Source organism: Balaenoptera borealis (assembly GCF_965194805.1).
Source record: "Balaenoptera borealis genome assembly, chromosome: 4".
In the NCBI taxonomy this organism is placed as follows: Eukaryota; Metazoa; Chordata; class Mammalia; order Artiodactyla; family Balaenopteridae; genus Balaenoptera; species Balaenoptera borealis.
Genome location: NC_138861.1, coordinates 32,920,170 through 32,935,425, shown reverse-complemented (window position 1 = coordinate 32,935,425; position 15,256 = coordinate 32,920,170). Strand labels below are relative to the sequence as shown.

The window sequence follows — 15,256 nt, the reverse complement described above, 5'->3', positions numbered from 1 at the left end:
ATTCTTGTGATGGTCACTTTTTTTTTTTTTTTTTTGGCCACACCATGGGGCATGTGGAACTTCTGTGACCAGGGATCGAACCTGTACCCCCTGCAGTGGAAGCGCGGAGTCTTAACCACTGGACCACAAGGGAAGTCCCACATTTTTCTTTCTACTCTTCTTAATTTAGTTTACTTTTTTACTTCTAATTGGCCTACTTTCTATTATATTTGATTTTGTAAATCGATACCAATTGTTTTTCTAGAATAGGGGCAATACAAATGTGAAATAAATGTCTTTAAATGACCAGGACTGCATTTCAATCTAGACCTTAGAGAAAATTCCATACCTAAAGTTCAGGTCAGAGGATATGTTGCTCTGTCCTATGGATAAAAATATTCTATTATCAAATTTAAATGCTTAGCTGAAGTAGCATTTCTTGTTACTAGGGTTGCACTGATTAATTAGCTTATCTGTTCCTCCTTCCTTCTTTCTTTCCTTCCATATATTTTATTGAGAATCTACTATATGCCAGCTCTTTCTACACTTTAGGAGTATAGATAGGGTCTCTGCTTTCATGACACTTATTTCTAGTAAATAAATAATCTTTTCCTACATTTCCTCTGATGAAAAAAAATGTCTATATAATTATCTCATCCTTATCTTTTGTCACTGAAGGAAGGAATCATCTCTGCCCTGTTTTCTGGTGTCTAAGCATTTTCATGCTCCTAAAAGCATCAGTGAACATCACCTAGAAAATTGAGCTTATCAGCCACAAAGTCCTATAGGGAGACAAACTTCTGCATAGAATTCATGCTCATTCTGAACAAGGGACGGGGCTCCTCCAAAGCAAAGGATCACTGAGAACCAGACTCCAAAGCAACTGTATAGCATATGACAGTTGCCAATTGTAGACTATTTCAATAAACTCAATCTTTATCACTGTGGCACAGCTGGTGGCAAGGGGATTGGAAAGGCTGGTAAGCTATGCGCTGTGAGGGTCAGAATTATGTGTTTGGAATAGTGGCTTTTGAGCAAATGCATGTCACGTTACAGATCACAAAATCTTACCTAGTCAAACAGTGTTTATAGTTCTTCACAAAAGGATAAGCCCCACATATATGCAATATGGTGAGGATTCGTGGTTTCCCTTCTACACATTTTATTTTTCCCCCAAGTGTTGAAAAAGATAATAATTGAAGGGGGATTTTTTTCCAGGAAGAGTGGTCAGGGGATATATCTCTGAAAAAATGGCGTTTAAAAATAAAGGAAGAGGGGCTTCCCTGGTGGTGCAGTGGTTGAGAATCTGCCTGCCAATGCAGGGGACACGGGTTCGAACCCTGGTCTGGGAAGATCCCACATGCCGCGGAGCAACTAGGCCCGTGAACCACAACTACTGAGCCCGCGAGTCTGGAACCTGTGCTCTGCAACAAGAGAGGCCGCGATAGTGAGAGGCCCGCGCACCGCGATGAAGAGTGGCCCCTGCTCGCCGCAACTAGAGAAAGCCCTCGTACAGAAACAAGACCCAACACAGCCAAAATAAAATGTAATTAATTAATTAATTAATTAAAAAAAAGAAAAAGTTCACTTAAAAAAAAAAAAAAAGGTAAAGGAAGAGGACTTCCCTGGTGGCGCAGTGGTTTAGAATCTGCCTGCCAATGCAGGGGAGATGGGTTCGAGCCCTGGTCTGGGAAGATCCCACATGTTGCGGAGCAACTAAGCCCGTGTGCCACAATTACTGAAGCCCACGCTTCTAGAGCCCGTGAGCCACAACTACTGAGCCCACATGCCACAACTACTGAAGCCCGCACAGCTAGAGCCTGTGCTCCGCAAAAAGACAAGCCACCGCAATGAGAAGCTCGCACACCGCAGCAAAGAGTAGCCCCCGCTCGCCACAATGAAGACCCAGCACAGCCAAAAATAAATGTAAATAAATAAATTTATTTTTTAAAAATTCATTAAAAAACAGAAGTAAAGGAAGAATAGTTTACATCTGCTAATCCCACAAGTTCTCTCCCCCACCCCCCTTCCCCTTGGCAACCACAAGTCTGTTCTCTATGTCTGTGATTCTGTTTCTCTTTTATAGATATATAGGATGTACACACAACAAGGTCCTACTGTATATCACAGGGAACTATATTCAATATCCTGTGATAAACCGTAATGGAAAAGAATATTAAAAAAAAAAAAAGAATGTCTCTATGTGTATAACAGGGTCACTTTGCTGTACAGCAGAGATTGGCACTACATTGTAAACCAACTATACTTCAATTAAAAAAAAAAGTAAAGGAAGAAGTAGTGGCTCTGTGAACAGTGAGGAAAAGAGCATTCTAGACATGTGCAAAAGCACTGGGACATTTTTTTGCCCCATTTGAGGATCTAAAAGAAAACCAGGGTAATTCCCTGGTGGTCCAGTGGTTAGGCCTCCACACTTTCACTGCCAAGAGCCTGGGTTCGATCCCTGGTCGGGGAACTAAGGTCCCGCAAGCCACATGGTACGGCCAAAAAGAAAAGAAAACTAGTGCAGCTGAGGTGATGAGAGGAGGGTACCAGCCTGAGGAAAGGGCAGGGATAGCTCCCGTAAGTCATGGAATCGTTCAATGAGGCGGGGGTGTGACCCAATCAGATTTACATTTAAAATTCACTTGAAATGCTGTGTTGAATCCCATGAAGGAGGGAAGCCTTAGTCCAGTTCAGAGACTACTATAGTCATCTTGCTGGGAGGGTCGTAGCCCGGACTAATGTGGTTACAGGGGAGATGGAGAGGAGAGAGTAGGTTTATGATTTTTTTTGAAGATTGAATTAATGGAACTGGCTGATGGATTAGATATACGGGTGGGTGAGGGGCAGTGGTGAGGAAAAGGGAGGAATCAAGAACAACTTCTGGCTTGAGTACCTGAGTGGGTGATGGTGTCATTTACTATATGATGAACATAAGAAGGGGAAGAATTAAGAGCTCAGAGTTTGACATAGTAATTATGTGATGTCCATAAATCATCAACAGGGACATGGAAATTAGGCAATGAGATAAATGAGTTTGAGGCTTCAAAAAATAGGTTTGGGAATCATCAGTTATAAGTAGGTATCAAAGACAAGATCACTAAAACTGGAAACATCACCTAAATGGAGAACAAAATGAAAAAAAAAAAAAGGGTCACAGCAACCCTTGGGATCTTTAGGAACCTTTAGGTGCAGAGCCCTAGGGAACCCAACAGTTACACATCACACTGAGGGACCAAAAGAGGAGTTCTGAGGAAATCAAGAAAGGGGAGAGCTTCTCAAGCAGAAGGCCGTGGTCGACCTTGTCGAGTGCTGCTGGGAGGTTACATAAACTGAGGACAGAAATGTCTCCATTGGATTTGGCAAAGCAGTGGTCCCTGGAGACCGGAGATGTTCCAGTGGGTAATCTGGGCAGAAGACAGAATATAGTGGGTGGAGGATGGAATGGGGTGACAGTCACTATAGCCAGTGTTTTTGAAAAGGTTTGCTATAAAAAGAGAGAGGAAAGGAGGTAGCAGCAGGAAGAAAGATCTATTTTAGGTGACACTTGAGCATGTCTGTGTGCTAATTGGATACTCTGGTTAAAAGGAAGTGATTTATTAGATAACTAATAAGAACCTGCTGCATAGCACAGGGAACTCTACTCAATACTCTGTAATGGCCTATATGGGGAAAGAATCTAAAAAAAAAAAAAAAGAGCGGATATATGTATATGTATAGCTGATCCACTTTGCTGTATACTTGAAACAACACAACATTGTATATCAACTATACTCCAATAAAAATTAAAAAAAAAAAGAAGTGATTTATGATGTGGAGAGGGAGACATTAATTCTAAAAGCCAAGTTCTTGGGAAGGCAAAAGGGAACAAGATTCCTAGCAAAAGTGGAAGTGTTGGCCTCGATAGGCGGAAGGGTGTTTTTAGGGAAGATAAAATGAAGCAACGCTGGATGGCTTTGGGATCAGGTGGTGGGAAGATGAGGAATTTGATTCTGAAGGCTTCCTTTTTTCTAAATCAAATTTGAGGTGAGATAGTAAGCTAAGAGTAAGAAACTAAAGAGTGTGTAGAAGGTGTGACAAGAGGAAAGATATGAAAATATTCAAAGGGGAGTGGAAAAGTGAACGTACTGAAGAAACATAGTAACAATGTCTGGAGATGCCAATGTGAGGTTTACATCACCATTTTTTTTTATTATTTATTTATTTATTTATTTATTTATTTATTTATTTATTTATGGCTGTGTTGGGTCTTCGTTTCTGTGCGAGGGCTTTCTCTAGTTGCGGCGAGCGGGGGCCACTCTTCATCGCGGTGCGCGGGCCTCTCACTGTCATGGCCTCTCTCGTTGCGGAGCACAGGCTCCAGACGCGCAGGCTCAGTAGTTGTGGCTCACGGGCCTAGTTGCTCCGCGGCACGTGGGATCTTCCCAGACCAGGGCTCGAACCCGTGTCCCCTGCATTGGCAGGCAGATTCTCAACCACTGCACCACCAGGGAAGCCCCTACATCACCAATTTAAAGCAAAATTGATCAGGTCAGTAGTGAGATCTTTGATGATGAGGATGACAATTATAATGGTAATGGTAATAATGATAATAATAATAATGGATATGAATGGGAATTCTCCTTGACTCTTGTCACCCCAAAGCTCACCCCACGATGAACTGGCTGGGCCATGCTTGGTGTCACTTTCCTCCATATTTCATTCTTATTATGTTCAAAGAGGGAAGCATTTCTAGAGAGAGGAAGCCTGTTCTATCAAGTATACCGAGTGACTTGTTTCCCCAACTAGAAATTCCAAGTAAATTCTACAGATCCCTTTGGAGACCCTAATAGAATCAAGCCTAACAGCAACAATAACAACAAAAGAAGCATATAATTTTAAGTGACCTGAGTAAGAGAGTTATTAAATCCACAGAACGTTCCAGTTGGAGAGGTTTGTTGAAATCATCAATTCTAACACCCTCATGTTGCAGAAGAGGAAGTAGACTCTGAAGGGACTGATCTGAGCTTTCACACTAGTCATTTGCAGCACTGTGGCAAGAACTCAGACCAGAGAGCCCCTGTGAAAACCAGCACAGCACCTGGTATATGGGGAAAAAATAAATAGATGTTATTTCCTATCTCTTGTTCCTTCTCAGTGACCTTACTGTATGGTGAATGAGTCAATAGAAAAATAGTAATGCAGTCATCTTGCAACAGGTCTGTGTGACTATAGCTCAACGGACATATAAGCATTAGTATCAAAAATAAAGTAAGTCTGTGTTCTCTATCTGCAGGTTGGTTGAATCTACAGATTCAAAACTCGCAGGTATGGAGGACCGACTGTATTCACCGTACTACACCACTTTATATAAGGGACTTGAGCATCCGCATATTTGGTATCTGGCAGGGGCTCCTGGAACCAATTCCCCGTGGATACAGAGGGACGACTGTATGCCGAAGTGAGTGATGAGTCATCCCGCAGTCTTGACCTAGATAGCAAATTAGGCACAGAGCTGGGATTAAAACCCTGACACCTGTGCCTTTCAGTCCTAAGGCTGTCTCCCTTAACTGTGGTGCTTGCTGTTTACCAGCTCTGTGGGAAGGGGCTTCATGGTAAAAAGGGAAATTATTCATAAAAACATCCTTCTAAACAGCCAGCTCTAAGAGGGCAGGAAGAGGGCCTGGATTCTCTCCCATCTGGTAATTTTGACAAAGTACAGTTTACAGCTTCTCGTGACCATAGCTGTTATCGTCAGTCAGCATGCAATTCTCTGGATGTCTTCACCTGTAGATACATCCTCTCTCATCCCAGCCTTCTGGTGAAAGAGGACAAGATGGTCTTAAAAAGGACAGAAAAAGAAAAGATGTCAGTTTTTTTAAAAATGTACCCAATGAAAAGTAATAGTTTAGAACAAAAACTGAACAATCGTGTAAAAAAAAAAAAAAAGAAAAAGAAAAAAAGAGATGTATAGTGGTGAAAAAGTTTTCTGCTGGTTTTGGCTCAAGTCCCAAGTGAGTTTTTCTAGGCTGACTTTCCATATCTAGTTGGTCAAAAAAATCCATGACATAAAGTTGTTTGGAAGGGTATGTGGTTAATAAGAAAGACAAAGAAGCCCAAATTAACTGTCAAAATCATATCAAAGACTGAAATAAGTAGAACTCACTTGATAATTCCAAGGAGCAAAAAAGAAAAAAAAAACGGTTATTTTTTAGCAAAGTATCCTGTTTTGAAATTCGGAAAGTTAGTAAAGGAATAAAGAGCAAAGAAATGAGTATCATTAGTTTCATGCACATTCTCCAAAAAAAAAAAAAAAACAGCCATAAGCTTCCATTTCCATCTGCTGTACTTGCAGCAGAAGTTACAGGAACTTTTGGACTATGAAAGTTGTTCTACTTTGCCTGGAGAGCTAGTACGTGGTCTCAGAGAAGCAATACAGCCCACCAGTGTAGCAGGGTAAATTGGCTATGAAAGCACAAACGAGGTAAAAGTGACTTCATGGGAGCTGAAGTGAACAAAGAAATTAACCAGAGGCACACAAAGTGAAGTTACAAATCAGAGTCAAGTTAACAAACAAGATGGTGAATATCTAAGACAAAGAGAATACCAAGGCAATAGGATAGCCCTTAAGACCGTAGCCTGGGGACCTCCCTGGCGGTCCAGTGATTGAGACTCCCCCTTCCAATGCAGGGGGTGCAGGTTCGATTCCTGGTCAGGGAGCTAAGATCCCACATGCCTCGCTGTCAAAAAACCAAAACATAAAACAGAAGCGATATTGTAACAAATTCTTTAAAATGACTTTAAAAATGGTCCACAAAAAAAAAAAAAAAAAAAAATCTTTAAAAAAAGGACCGTAGCCTGGTCTTCCAGTACTGGTCAGACTTCCAGTACAAAAGCCCCGCCCTCCACCCTTCTGCCCTTGCTAGTTGCATGACTTCAGGCACTTGTGCAATGGGACTAAGCTCATTCTGAGAATTCAATAAGTCAGTCTATGTAAAGTGCTTAAAACACATAGTACCTGCATATATGTTAAGTGCTCAAATCTTTGTTACTGTTTATTATTCAACACACTGGTGGATGCTCTTGTGGGCCAGACATGGCAGCAGATGCTTGGAATATGGCAGGCGCTAGAAGTCCTGGAGGAGAAGCTCTGCAAGCCTCGGCCTCTGTAGGTTACCTGCAACCCTGGCTCAGTCATCCCTATATTTTGTTATTTCTTTGTAGCATTACTTGCACTGGCTGAATTCTTCTTATGTGTGTGTTTTTAAAACTACTGCCCACGAACTTCACAATTCCCTTGGATGATTCGGTCCATCTCTAAAACTAGACTCTAAACTCCTTGAGAGGAGGGCTCCTGTCTGTTCCTCAGCATCCAGCACAAGGCTTAACACAATGCAACCATAGCTACAAAAATGAATAGACAGTCTTTCTTTAACATTTTTTTGGACGTTACATTTTCTAGACTTGTTCCCTCCTACTCCTCTTGCGCTGACCTCCCTTGGGGTCTCACTCTTCTTTGTGCCCTTTAGGATCTTCCAACAGTCCTGGAAGGAGGTGTAATCATTCCAGTTTTAAAGAGAAAATTGTGGTGCAGCACTGTGAAAACTGCCCACGTGGCAGGACTGACATCCTAGTCTGGTTCATCTGCCACCAAAGCCCCACGCCTCCACCCCGCACATTGCACCTCCACTCCAAGCAAACGTGGAAGATGGGGAAGACGAAAACGTCGTTGGGACAGCCCATAGGAAACCAAATACCACAGGATATTACTGCACAGGAAATGGATTTTTTTTTTCTGGCTGTGCCTTGTGGCTTGCAGGATCTTAGTTCCCCAACTAGGGATTGAACCTGGGCCACAACAGTGAAAGCACTGAGTCCTAACCACTGGACCGCCAGGGAACTCCGAGGAAATGGATTTTTAAAATAATAACGCCAGCCCTCACATGTAAAGTGAATCACCTATTGTATTTTGAGAATTCTTCCCCCTCTACAAACATATGGAAAATATTTTTAAAGAGTTTTCCCTCTTTTCAGTCACGGAGATAATTATTCAGGAGCTTATTGTGAAGAAAGAACTTACCCTGAAGAATGAACGGACATCAATTTTTAAAAATTGCAATCAATCAATCAAATCAATGAAAAATACAATATGAATCAAATCTTGTATATTGAAACTTTTCCCCATTAAACTTTTATTAAGCCATTAAACGTGTATACATAGGAGGAATTGTATTTTCAAATGATTTAATTCATTTTTTAAAGTCTACAGTAGAATGCCCTTTGAACATGCGGTGCACATGAATGGCAAGATGCCAAAGCAAAGCAGCGTCAAGGCTGAGAGCTTTGTAAAGTCTAATTTGCTGGCATTTGGAGAAATGGGACCCTGCTATTCTCTGCTGGAGCTGCCCTTTATTTCTGACTCGGACACATATAGGTTGCATGCATTTAAGTCAATTCTGCCTCTACCATTTATGAAAACAAGAATACCTCCACACACCAAAGACACCTGGGGAGACCTACTCAATTCTATCTGGCCTGGGCTGCTGGGCTGGTAGAGCGAGTTCCCCCTCAGGTGGGGACTCCCCATGAAGCTGTGTTCTGGTGATATTTCTTTTTTTTCTAAAGAAAGTTTAAATGCTTTTAATCATTTTTCAATTTGTCCTCTATTGAAAATGTATGAATAAGGGATTAAATTTATTCAAAAGAGGCCCCTACTATAATTCTTCAACTAACTAATTGAGAATACCTGTGGATATATATGAATTTATTACCATTGTGGACATGGTAGTGTGTGCTTAGTGTTCATGGGTGATATTGATCAGAATGTTTCCAATGATATGGCCAGGTCACACTGCCATCTGGCTGTTTGCCTTTGTGCTTACTTGCCGTGTTGCTCTTTGCTGAAGTTTCTGAGGAATGTACCTAGGAGTTGGCCCAGACCTTGTTTTTGTAGAGATCTTTCATCGGGGCTACTTTATTCTGGTGATATTTCAAAAACAAATACTTGAAGGAGCTCACTTTACTCTGGGGCATGGTGTATTAAGTGAGGCCAACCTTTGGAAAAGTAATCTGGCCATCCAAAATATGTGTTATTAACTTGAAAACCGTTCGTGTGCTTTGATCCAATAATCTTCTTTCTGGAATTCTATGCTGAGGCAAATTACATGAAATTGCCATTTGGATATCTCTAGGCACCTTGAACCTAACATATTCAAAACTCTGGATTCTTATCCCAACCAACTCCTCCTGCAATCTCCCTCATCTCAGAAAATGACCCCTCCATTCTGCCAGTTGCTTAGGCTCCAAATGGTAGAGTCCTTCTTGTATTCTCTCTTTCTTTCACACCCCATTTCAAATGCACCAGAGAATACTGTCTGCTCCATCTTCAAAATACAACAAGGCTCCAATCACTTCTCACCACGTTCATCGCCACCTTCTTGGCATGAGTTACCATCCTCTGTTTCTGAATTATGGCTATAGCTCCTATTTGTTCTTCTTGCTTCCATACTGGCTCCAATACAGTCAGAATAAACTTTTAAACATGCATAGTCTGCATGTCAGACTATGTCACTTCTTGGCTTCAAACTCTCCAAAGGTTTTTCCTGTCACTCAGAATAAAATCCAAAGAGTTGATGGGCCTCTCATCTCTCTGATCTCATCTCCTTCACTCTTTCTTTCTCACACTCCTCCATTCTCAGTAGTCTCTCTGCCATTCTCCAAGCACATCAAATACAATCTCTCTTCAGGGCCATTGTGTTTATGGTGCTCTCTTCCTAATACAACCCATCCCCCAATACATATATGGATCCCTCACTTCTTTCAGGATTCTGTTCACAATTCACCTCATCAGAGCAGTTGATCCCGATGTAAAATAGCGCCTTATATAAAATAGGTCACCCTCCCTCACTCTGCTGCCTTTTTCTTCATAGAACTGTTATTGCCTGGCATAATCTACAATTTAAAATTTGTCTGTTTCTCCCGCCCCAAAATGTAGATTCTATGAAATTTATCTGTTTGAGTCTCTACTGGATACCCAGCTCAGTGGTTCAAGTAGCACTACTGGAAGAAAGGAGCATTGTGCTAGAGGAGAATCACCAGCACAAGGCTGGAAACAAATTACTCAGCACATCACATCAGGAGGCACATGATGTGACTCGTTCCCTTCCTGATGACGCTCGTCTTGATCACCTGGTCAATTTGGTGTCTTCCAGGTTCTTTCCAATAAATTCCCCCCTTGATCAGTAAGTATTTTTCAGAAGATGCTTTAAGACTAAGCTGACATCCTGCTTCATATCAAACACCCAGCCACCAGCCTTGGCATCCACTGAGGACTCCTGCCAAGAATCAACCAACATTGCCAAATGGTGACTTACTATTTCCATCAATCTTATTAGTTGGCATTATTCCATAAGGAATAGCTCTCCCTTTTTTTCCATTTATTTATTTATTCCATCATTATTTATCTATTCATTTATATTGGCATGGATTCATGGATTCCTGTTTTATCCAATAGGTTGTAATCAGTTACTATCACAATTTATTTTGATACTCAAATTGTCCCAGATTTGGCCAGTGGGAGCTCCTTCCTGCTGGCTCATGTGTCCTTTTAGCATGTTCCCATCATGCTTGGAGCACTTCCTATAAAAGTTTCCAAGTTTACTTTGAACTTTCCCAGCCCAAGTACTAGAATCAGCCCTGGTTCCATTTAACAGAGGATGGTACTTAGAAACCAAGATCTTCTGGCCACTTGATGTGTCCATTGCTCTGACCTCTGAATGAAAATAGCTATGGTGTATAGGTGTATATATATATATAATGATTTCACACTCATTTTGAATCCAATCCAACACCTCAGGGTCCTTTATGAAGCTGAACAGGATCCTGTAGGGCCCTCCTGGGTACAAATCCTTTCTGTGTCCCCCCGTTTTTTGTTTAGTAAATAGGCTTCATTCAGCCTCCTCGACCTTCCCTGAGTTCCAAAGGGCAGATTCAAATAGTTGCTTATCAGGGAAGGAGAAAGAAACAAAGAAGGAGCAGTCAAGAAACAACAGTGCAGCAGTGGGGCAGGGTCCTGGTTCCTCCTCAAGGAATGCATATAACAATATCTTTGAGTTCTTTTGCAGGAACTAAGGCCCCTACCCAGGTGGAGGATGGCAACTTCAGGCTGAGCACAATATTGCTGGAACTCCGCTCACCAGCTCTGTTACCTCACCACCAACCAATCAGAAAAAAGTCTGCACACAGGGGAAGATAATGAAGACTCTGACCCCTTCCCTAAATGATTCTCCCTTTAAAACATGGTCAAGCAGAATCTTTGGAATTGGTTTTTGGACACGAGTCTGCCTTCTCCCCAGGTTGCTGGCCTCCTGAATAAAGAAACCTTTCCTTTCCAACCAACACCTGTCTCTCGGGTATTGGCTTTTGAGTGGCGAGCGGCAGAACCTGAGTTCAGTAACATTTATAGCTTTCTTTCCTTCCATATTCGTGAATTCCTTCTCCCACACTAAGAAACCTGGCTCCCATTATATTTAATATTTTACTTATTTGCCCAATGTCCCTGTAATTAATCAGTCCCTCAGCCAGGATGCTACCTCCTTGGTCCTGCCATCTCCTCAGCCTCTACCTTTTCCTCTAAGGGAAAAAAACGACAGGGGTAGCTGTGCATTCTTAATGACACAGATTCACTAAGTTTTGTGGCTGGAGAAAAACTGCTAAGAGACAGAGAGATATGGGGAACCACTTTGGTTTGTGAGACATCTGTACAAAACCTCGCTGGGGGTTTTTAGGCAAAGGACTCAGATCTCTGGTGGTTCAGGAACCAGCAGCCAGGCATTCTTCACTTTTGCCTTTTTGGCATTAGGCACTATAAAAAGCACTGTCCCAATTGCCTAGAAGCCTATTTTCTAAAATGAATAAGTTAGGGAAATACACAAACACAGCACATCCAATACCATAAAGACAAATGCTTCTAAGTAGTTCTTTTTGTGCCTGCTTCTAATTTGGGTATAGCTGGGATTCTTTGCTCTCCCCTAACAGCCACCAGCTGTTCGTACTGCTTCTGGAAAAACAACAGTTGTACTGGTGGACAGCCATTAACAGATTTCTGTAAACATGCCAACTAAGGTCCTGGGGAAAAGGTGGACTTTTGTTTTCATCATGAATGGGTCCTGAGTTCTCTGAAAGATTGCCAGGTGGGAAGTACAAGGTGGGTGATTAAGGACCATCACACAAATTGCTTTCGAGACGTGACAAGTATCTCAAGCCAAAGAAACTGTTGGTGTGAAAAGATAACCGCTCAAACGTTTAACTGGTAAGGAATTGTGCTGTGTCAAAGTTTTAAGAACACGACTCTAGAGGGGCTGTACTCTCCACTAACCAGTTGTAAGCTCTATGCACAACTGGAGAATATCCTATAAACAATAATAAGCCAAACAAACCTGCCTTGCCTATTCATGCTCTAAGTCCTCTGTTACCAGTCACGACAACCAGAATAAACACAGTGAAGAAATAGCTCACCCAATTTCTTTTCTTACAGAGTTGGAAAACACTCATTCTATAGGAGAACAAATGTCACATGTTTGCTGCCAGAGGGTAAGAAAGAAGCCCATTTCTATACTTACTCTAATATAGTGCAGCATCAGCATGACCTGGGAACTTCTTAGAAAAGCATATTCTGGAACCCACCTCACATGTACTGAATGAGAAACTCTGCAGCAGGGCCCATCAGTCTGAGTTTTAACACACACACACACACACACACACACACACCGGTGACGGTGACGGTGATGTACATTTAAATTTGATAGTCACTGCCCTAGATATTCGAGGCGTGGTGTTCGAAGGACCCAGCGACCAACTAACCTTATCAGTTGGCCCTAGGATGGGTAATTAGGGAAAGCTGTTTATGAGAGATACACACATTTCTCTACATTTGAGACTCAGGAAGTTGTTCCTCTCTTCATAGGTCAAGAGGTCGCTTCCCCTTTTGCCTCCACCTGGCCCAAGTCGCAGAGTAGGTTGAATTTGAGATCCGGCAGGGGTCGCTGCTGCCCATAGAGAGACCGAGGCGAGCGGGGCAAGAGAAGCCTAGAATCTTTGACATCACATTAAGCTCCTCCTTGCACGCACACATTAGACACACACACAAACATATACAGACACACACACACGGACCGCGTACTCTTCTCTGCCGGCTCTCTCCCGCTACTCCCGAGCCGGTCCCTCCCGCGGCAAGTGTGCGCCGGGCGCAGCCAGAGAGGAGCCGAGCGCCCGCAGCCCGAGGGACCTGGCGCACAGCAGGGGCGGCCGCCGCGCCCCCAGCCGGACCCGCACGCCCCAGCGCTCGGCGACGGCAGCCGGGACTCCTCGCCGGCACCCCGGGCTCGAAGCAGCCGCGCCCGTCCCCGCCGGGGCTGCAGGGCGCCGGGCCGCCACCCCGCACGCTCCCGGGCCCCCTGCCACCCCTATGAGAGAAGGAGAAGCCGGGCGAAGGAGCAGGACGCTCGGCAGCCGGACTCCGCCGCAAGCCGGAGCGCCCCTTCCGCCCGCGCCCCGCCGGCGCCCGCGAAGCAAGATGCAACCGCCGCGCTCCGGCTGAAAAGGGAAGGGGCCGGCGCCACCCGCTCGCTCGGAAGCCGGTCCCCGCGGCGGCTGCGCGTCCCGGCCGCGGCCCCTCGGGCCCGGGAGTGAGCGGGAGCAGGAGGAGGAGGAGAAGGACCAGCGGCCGGCCCGGCCTTGGCCGGGGCTGGGGAGGAGGAACGGCGCGGGGGGAGCGCGCGGGGGGCGGGGAGGGGGCCCCGGCGGATAAAGATGGCAATGTCTCTCATCCAAGCGTGCCGCAGCCTGGCTCTCTCAACATGGCTGCTTTCCTTTTGTTTCGTGCATCTGCTCTGCCTGGACTTCACCGTGGCCGAGAAGGAAGAATGGTACACCGCCTTCGTGAACATCACCTACGCCGAGCCCGCGCCGGACCCCGGGGCCGGGGCGGCGGGCGGCGGCGGCGGCGGCACCACCGCCGAGCTGCACACCGAGAAGACCGAGTGCGGGCGCTACGGGGAGCACTCGCCCAAGCAGGACGCCCGCGGGGAGGTGGTCATGGCCAGCTCGGCCCACGACCGCCTGGCCTGCGACCCTAACACCAAGTTCGCCGCCCCGGCCCACGGCAAGAACTGGATAGCCCTCATCCCCAAGGGCAACTGCACGTACAGGGATAAGATCCGGAACGCGTTCCTGCAGAACGCCTCCGCCGTGGTCATCTTCAACGTGGGCTCCAACACCAACGAGACCATCACCATGTCCCACGCAGGTAAGCGGCCCCGGCGGGCGCGGGGCGGGGGAGGGGAGCCAGAGGAGGATGCAGGCGCCCAGAAGGATCCAGCGCCTGCCTCCTAGCTCCTTCCTGCGAAGTCCGTGCTTTGCGAAAGACGCGTCTCTGTTCCTCGGACCTACTAAGTTTTGCTCTGCGTCACTTCGTGGGGTTTACAAAGAAGAGAGGACTAACAGCATTGGGGGCACCAGAGAATGCGTTCCAATTAGCATCGCGGCACTCGGACGAAGGTTGGCCGAGGGGGGCTAACTTTTCCGAGGAGGATCTGGTAGGTGGGGTGTGGGGGGCAGGGTTCGGAGGTTGTTCTCGGCTAGTGAGCGGCCCCGCACCTGTTTGGAACCGGGAGATCTGATAACTCAGCTCTGCACTTGGGTGTGTGCATCAGGTATACTCCTGAGGCCGGCGTTTGTGTATCAGGAGGCGGGTAGGGTTACTGGTGCTGGCGCTCGTCACCGCCGACTTGCTCAAGTCAGGTTTCAGCTCTTCGTGGGAGATTGAGTACCGCTCCCCCGCCCCCGCCCCGCGCCGCCCGCTGGGTTGACGCGAGTCATAAATAATACCGAAAATCCTGTGCTCTGCCAAGCTGTCATCCCGAGGAGCTGACAGGCGGGCACGATGGTAGAGAGTAACAATCCTCAAAAAGCCACCAAGAGCATGGTGGCCGTAAAGTTATGCCTGCTTTTGCAGTGTTGCATTATCCTTTGCCCGCTTGGGAGGTTAAATATGCTGAAGGTTTTCTTTATGGCGAGAAGGAGATTTCAGGGTAGAAAGAATAAGCTTTTCGTAATGATCGCAGGGTGCTGGGACGAGAAGTCCGTGACTGTCCTAAAACTCGCTCTTTCCCCGTATGCCTGACGTAACAGTGCTTCCGTGGTAGGAATAACAAAGTCCTCTCCAGGCTTGTCAGCAAAAGCAGCTCGTTTTAGCAGCCTTGCCTCCTTGAGTCCAGGGTTACTTCTTGTTTCTGTGCGT

At 45.3% G+C, this 15,256-nt stretch overlaps 1 protein-coding gene across 1 annotated transcript in view; it reads left to right on the top strand.

The window, feature by feature from the left end:
- Positions 1-10,087: 10,087 nt before the first annotated feature.
- Positions 10,088-15,256, top strand: part of RNF150 (ring finger protein 150) — a 257,733-nt gene continuing 252,564 nt past the window's right edge. The window contains exon 1 of the mRNA XM_082390888.1: positions 10,088-14,263. Within this exon, the coding sequence (XP_082247014.1) occupies positions 13,768-14,263 (496 nt within the window). The 5' untranslated portion in view covers positions 10,088-13,767. The remainder of the gene's footprint in view (positions 14,264-15,256) is intronic.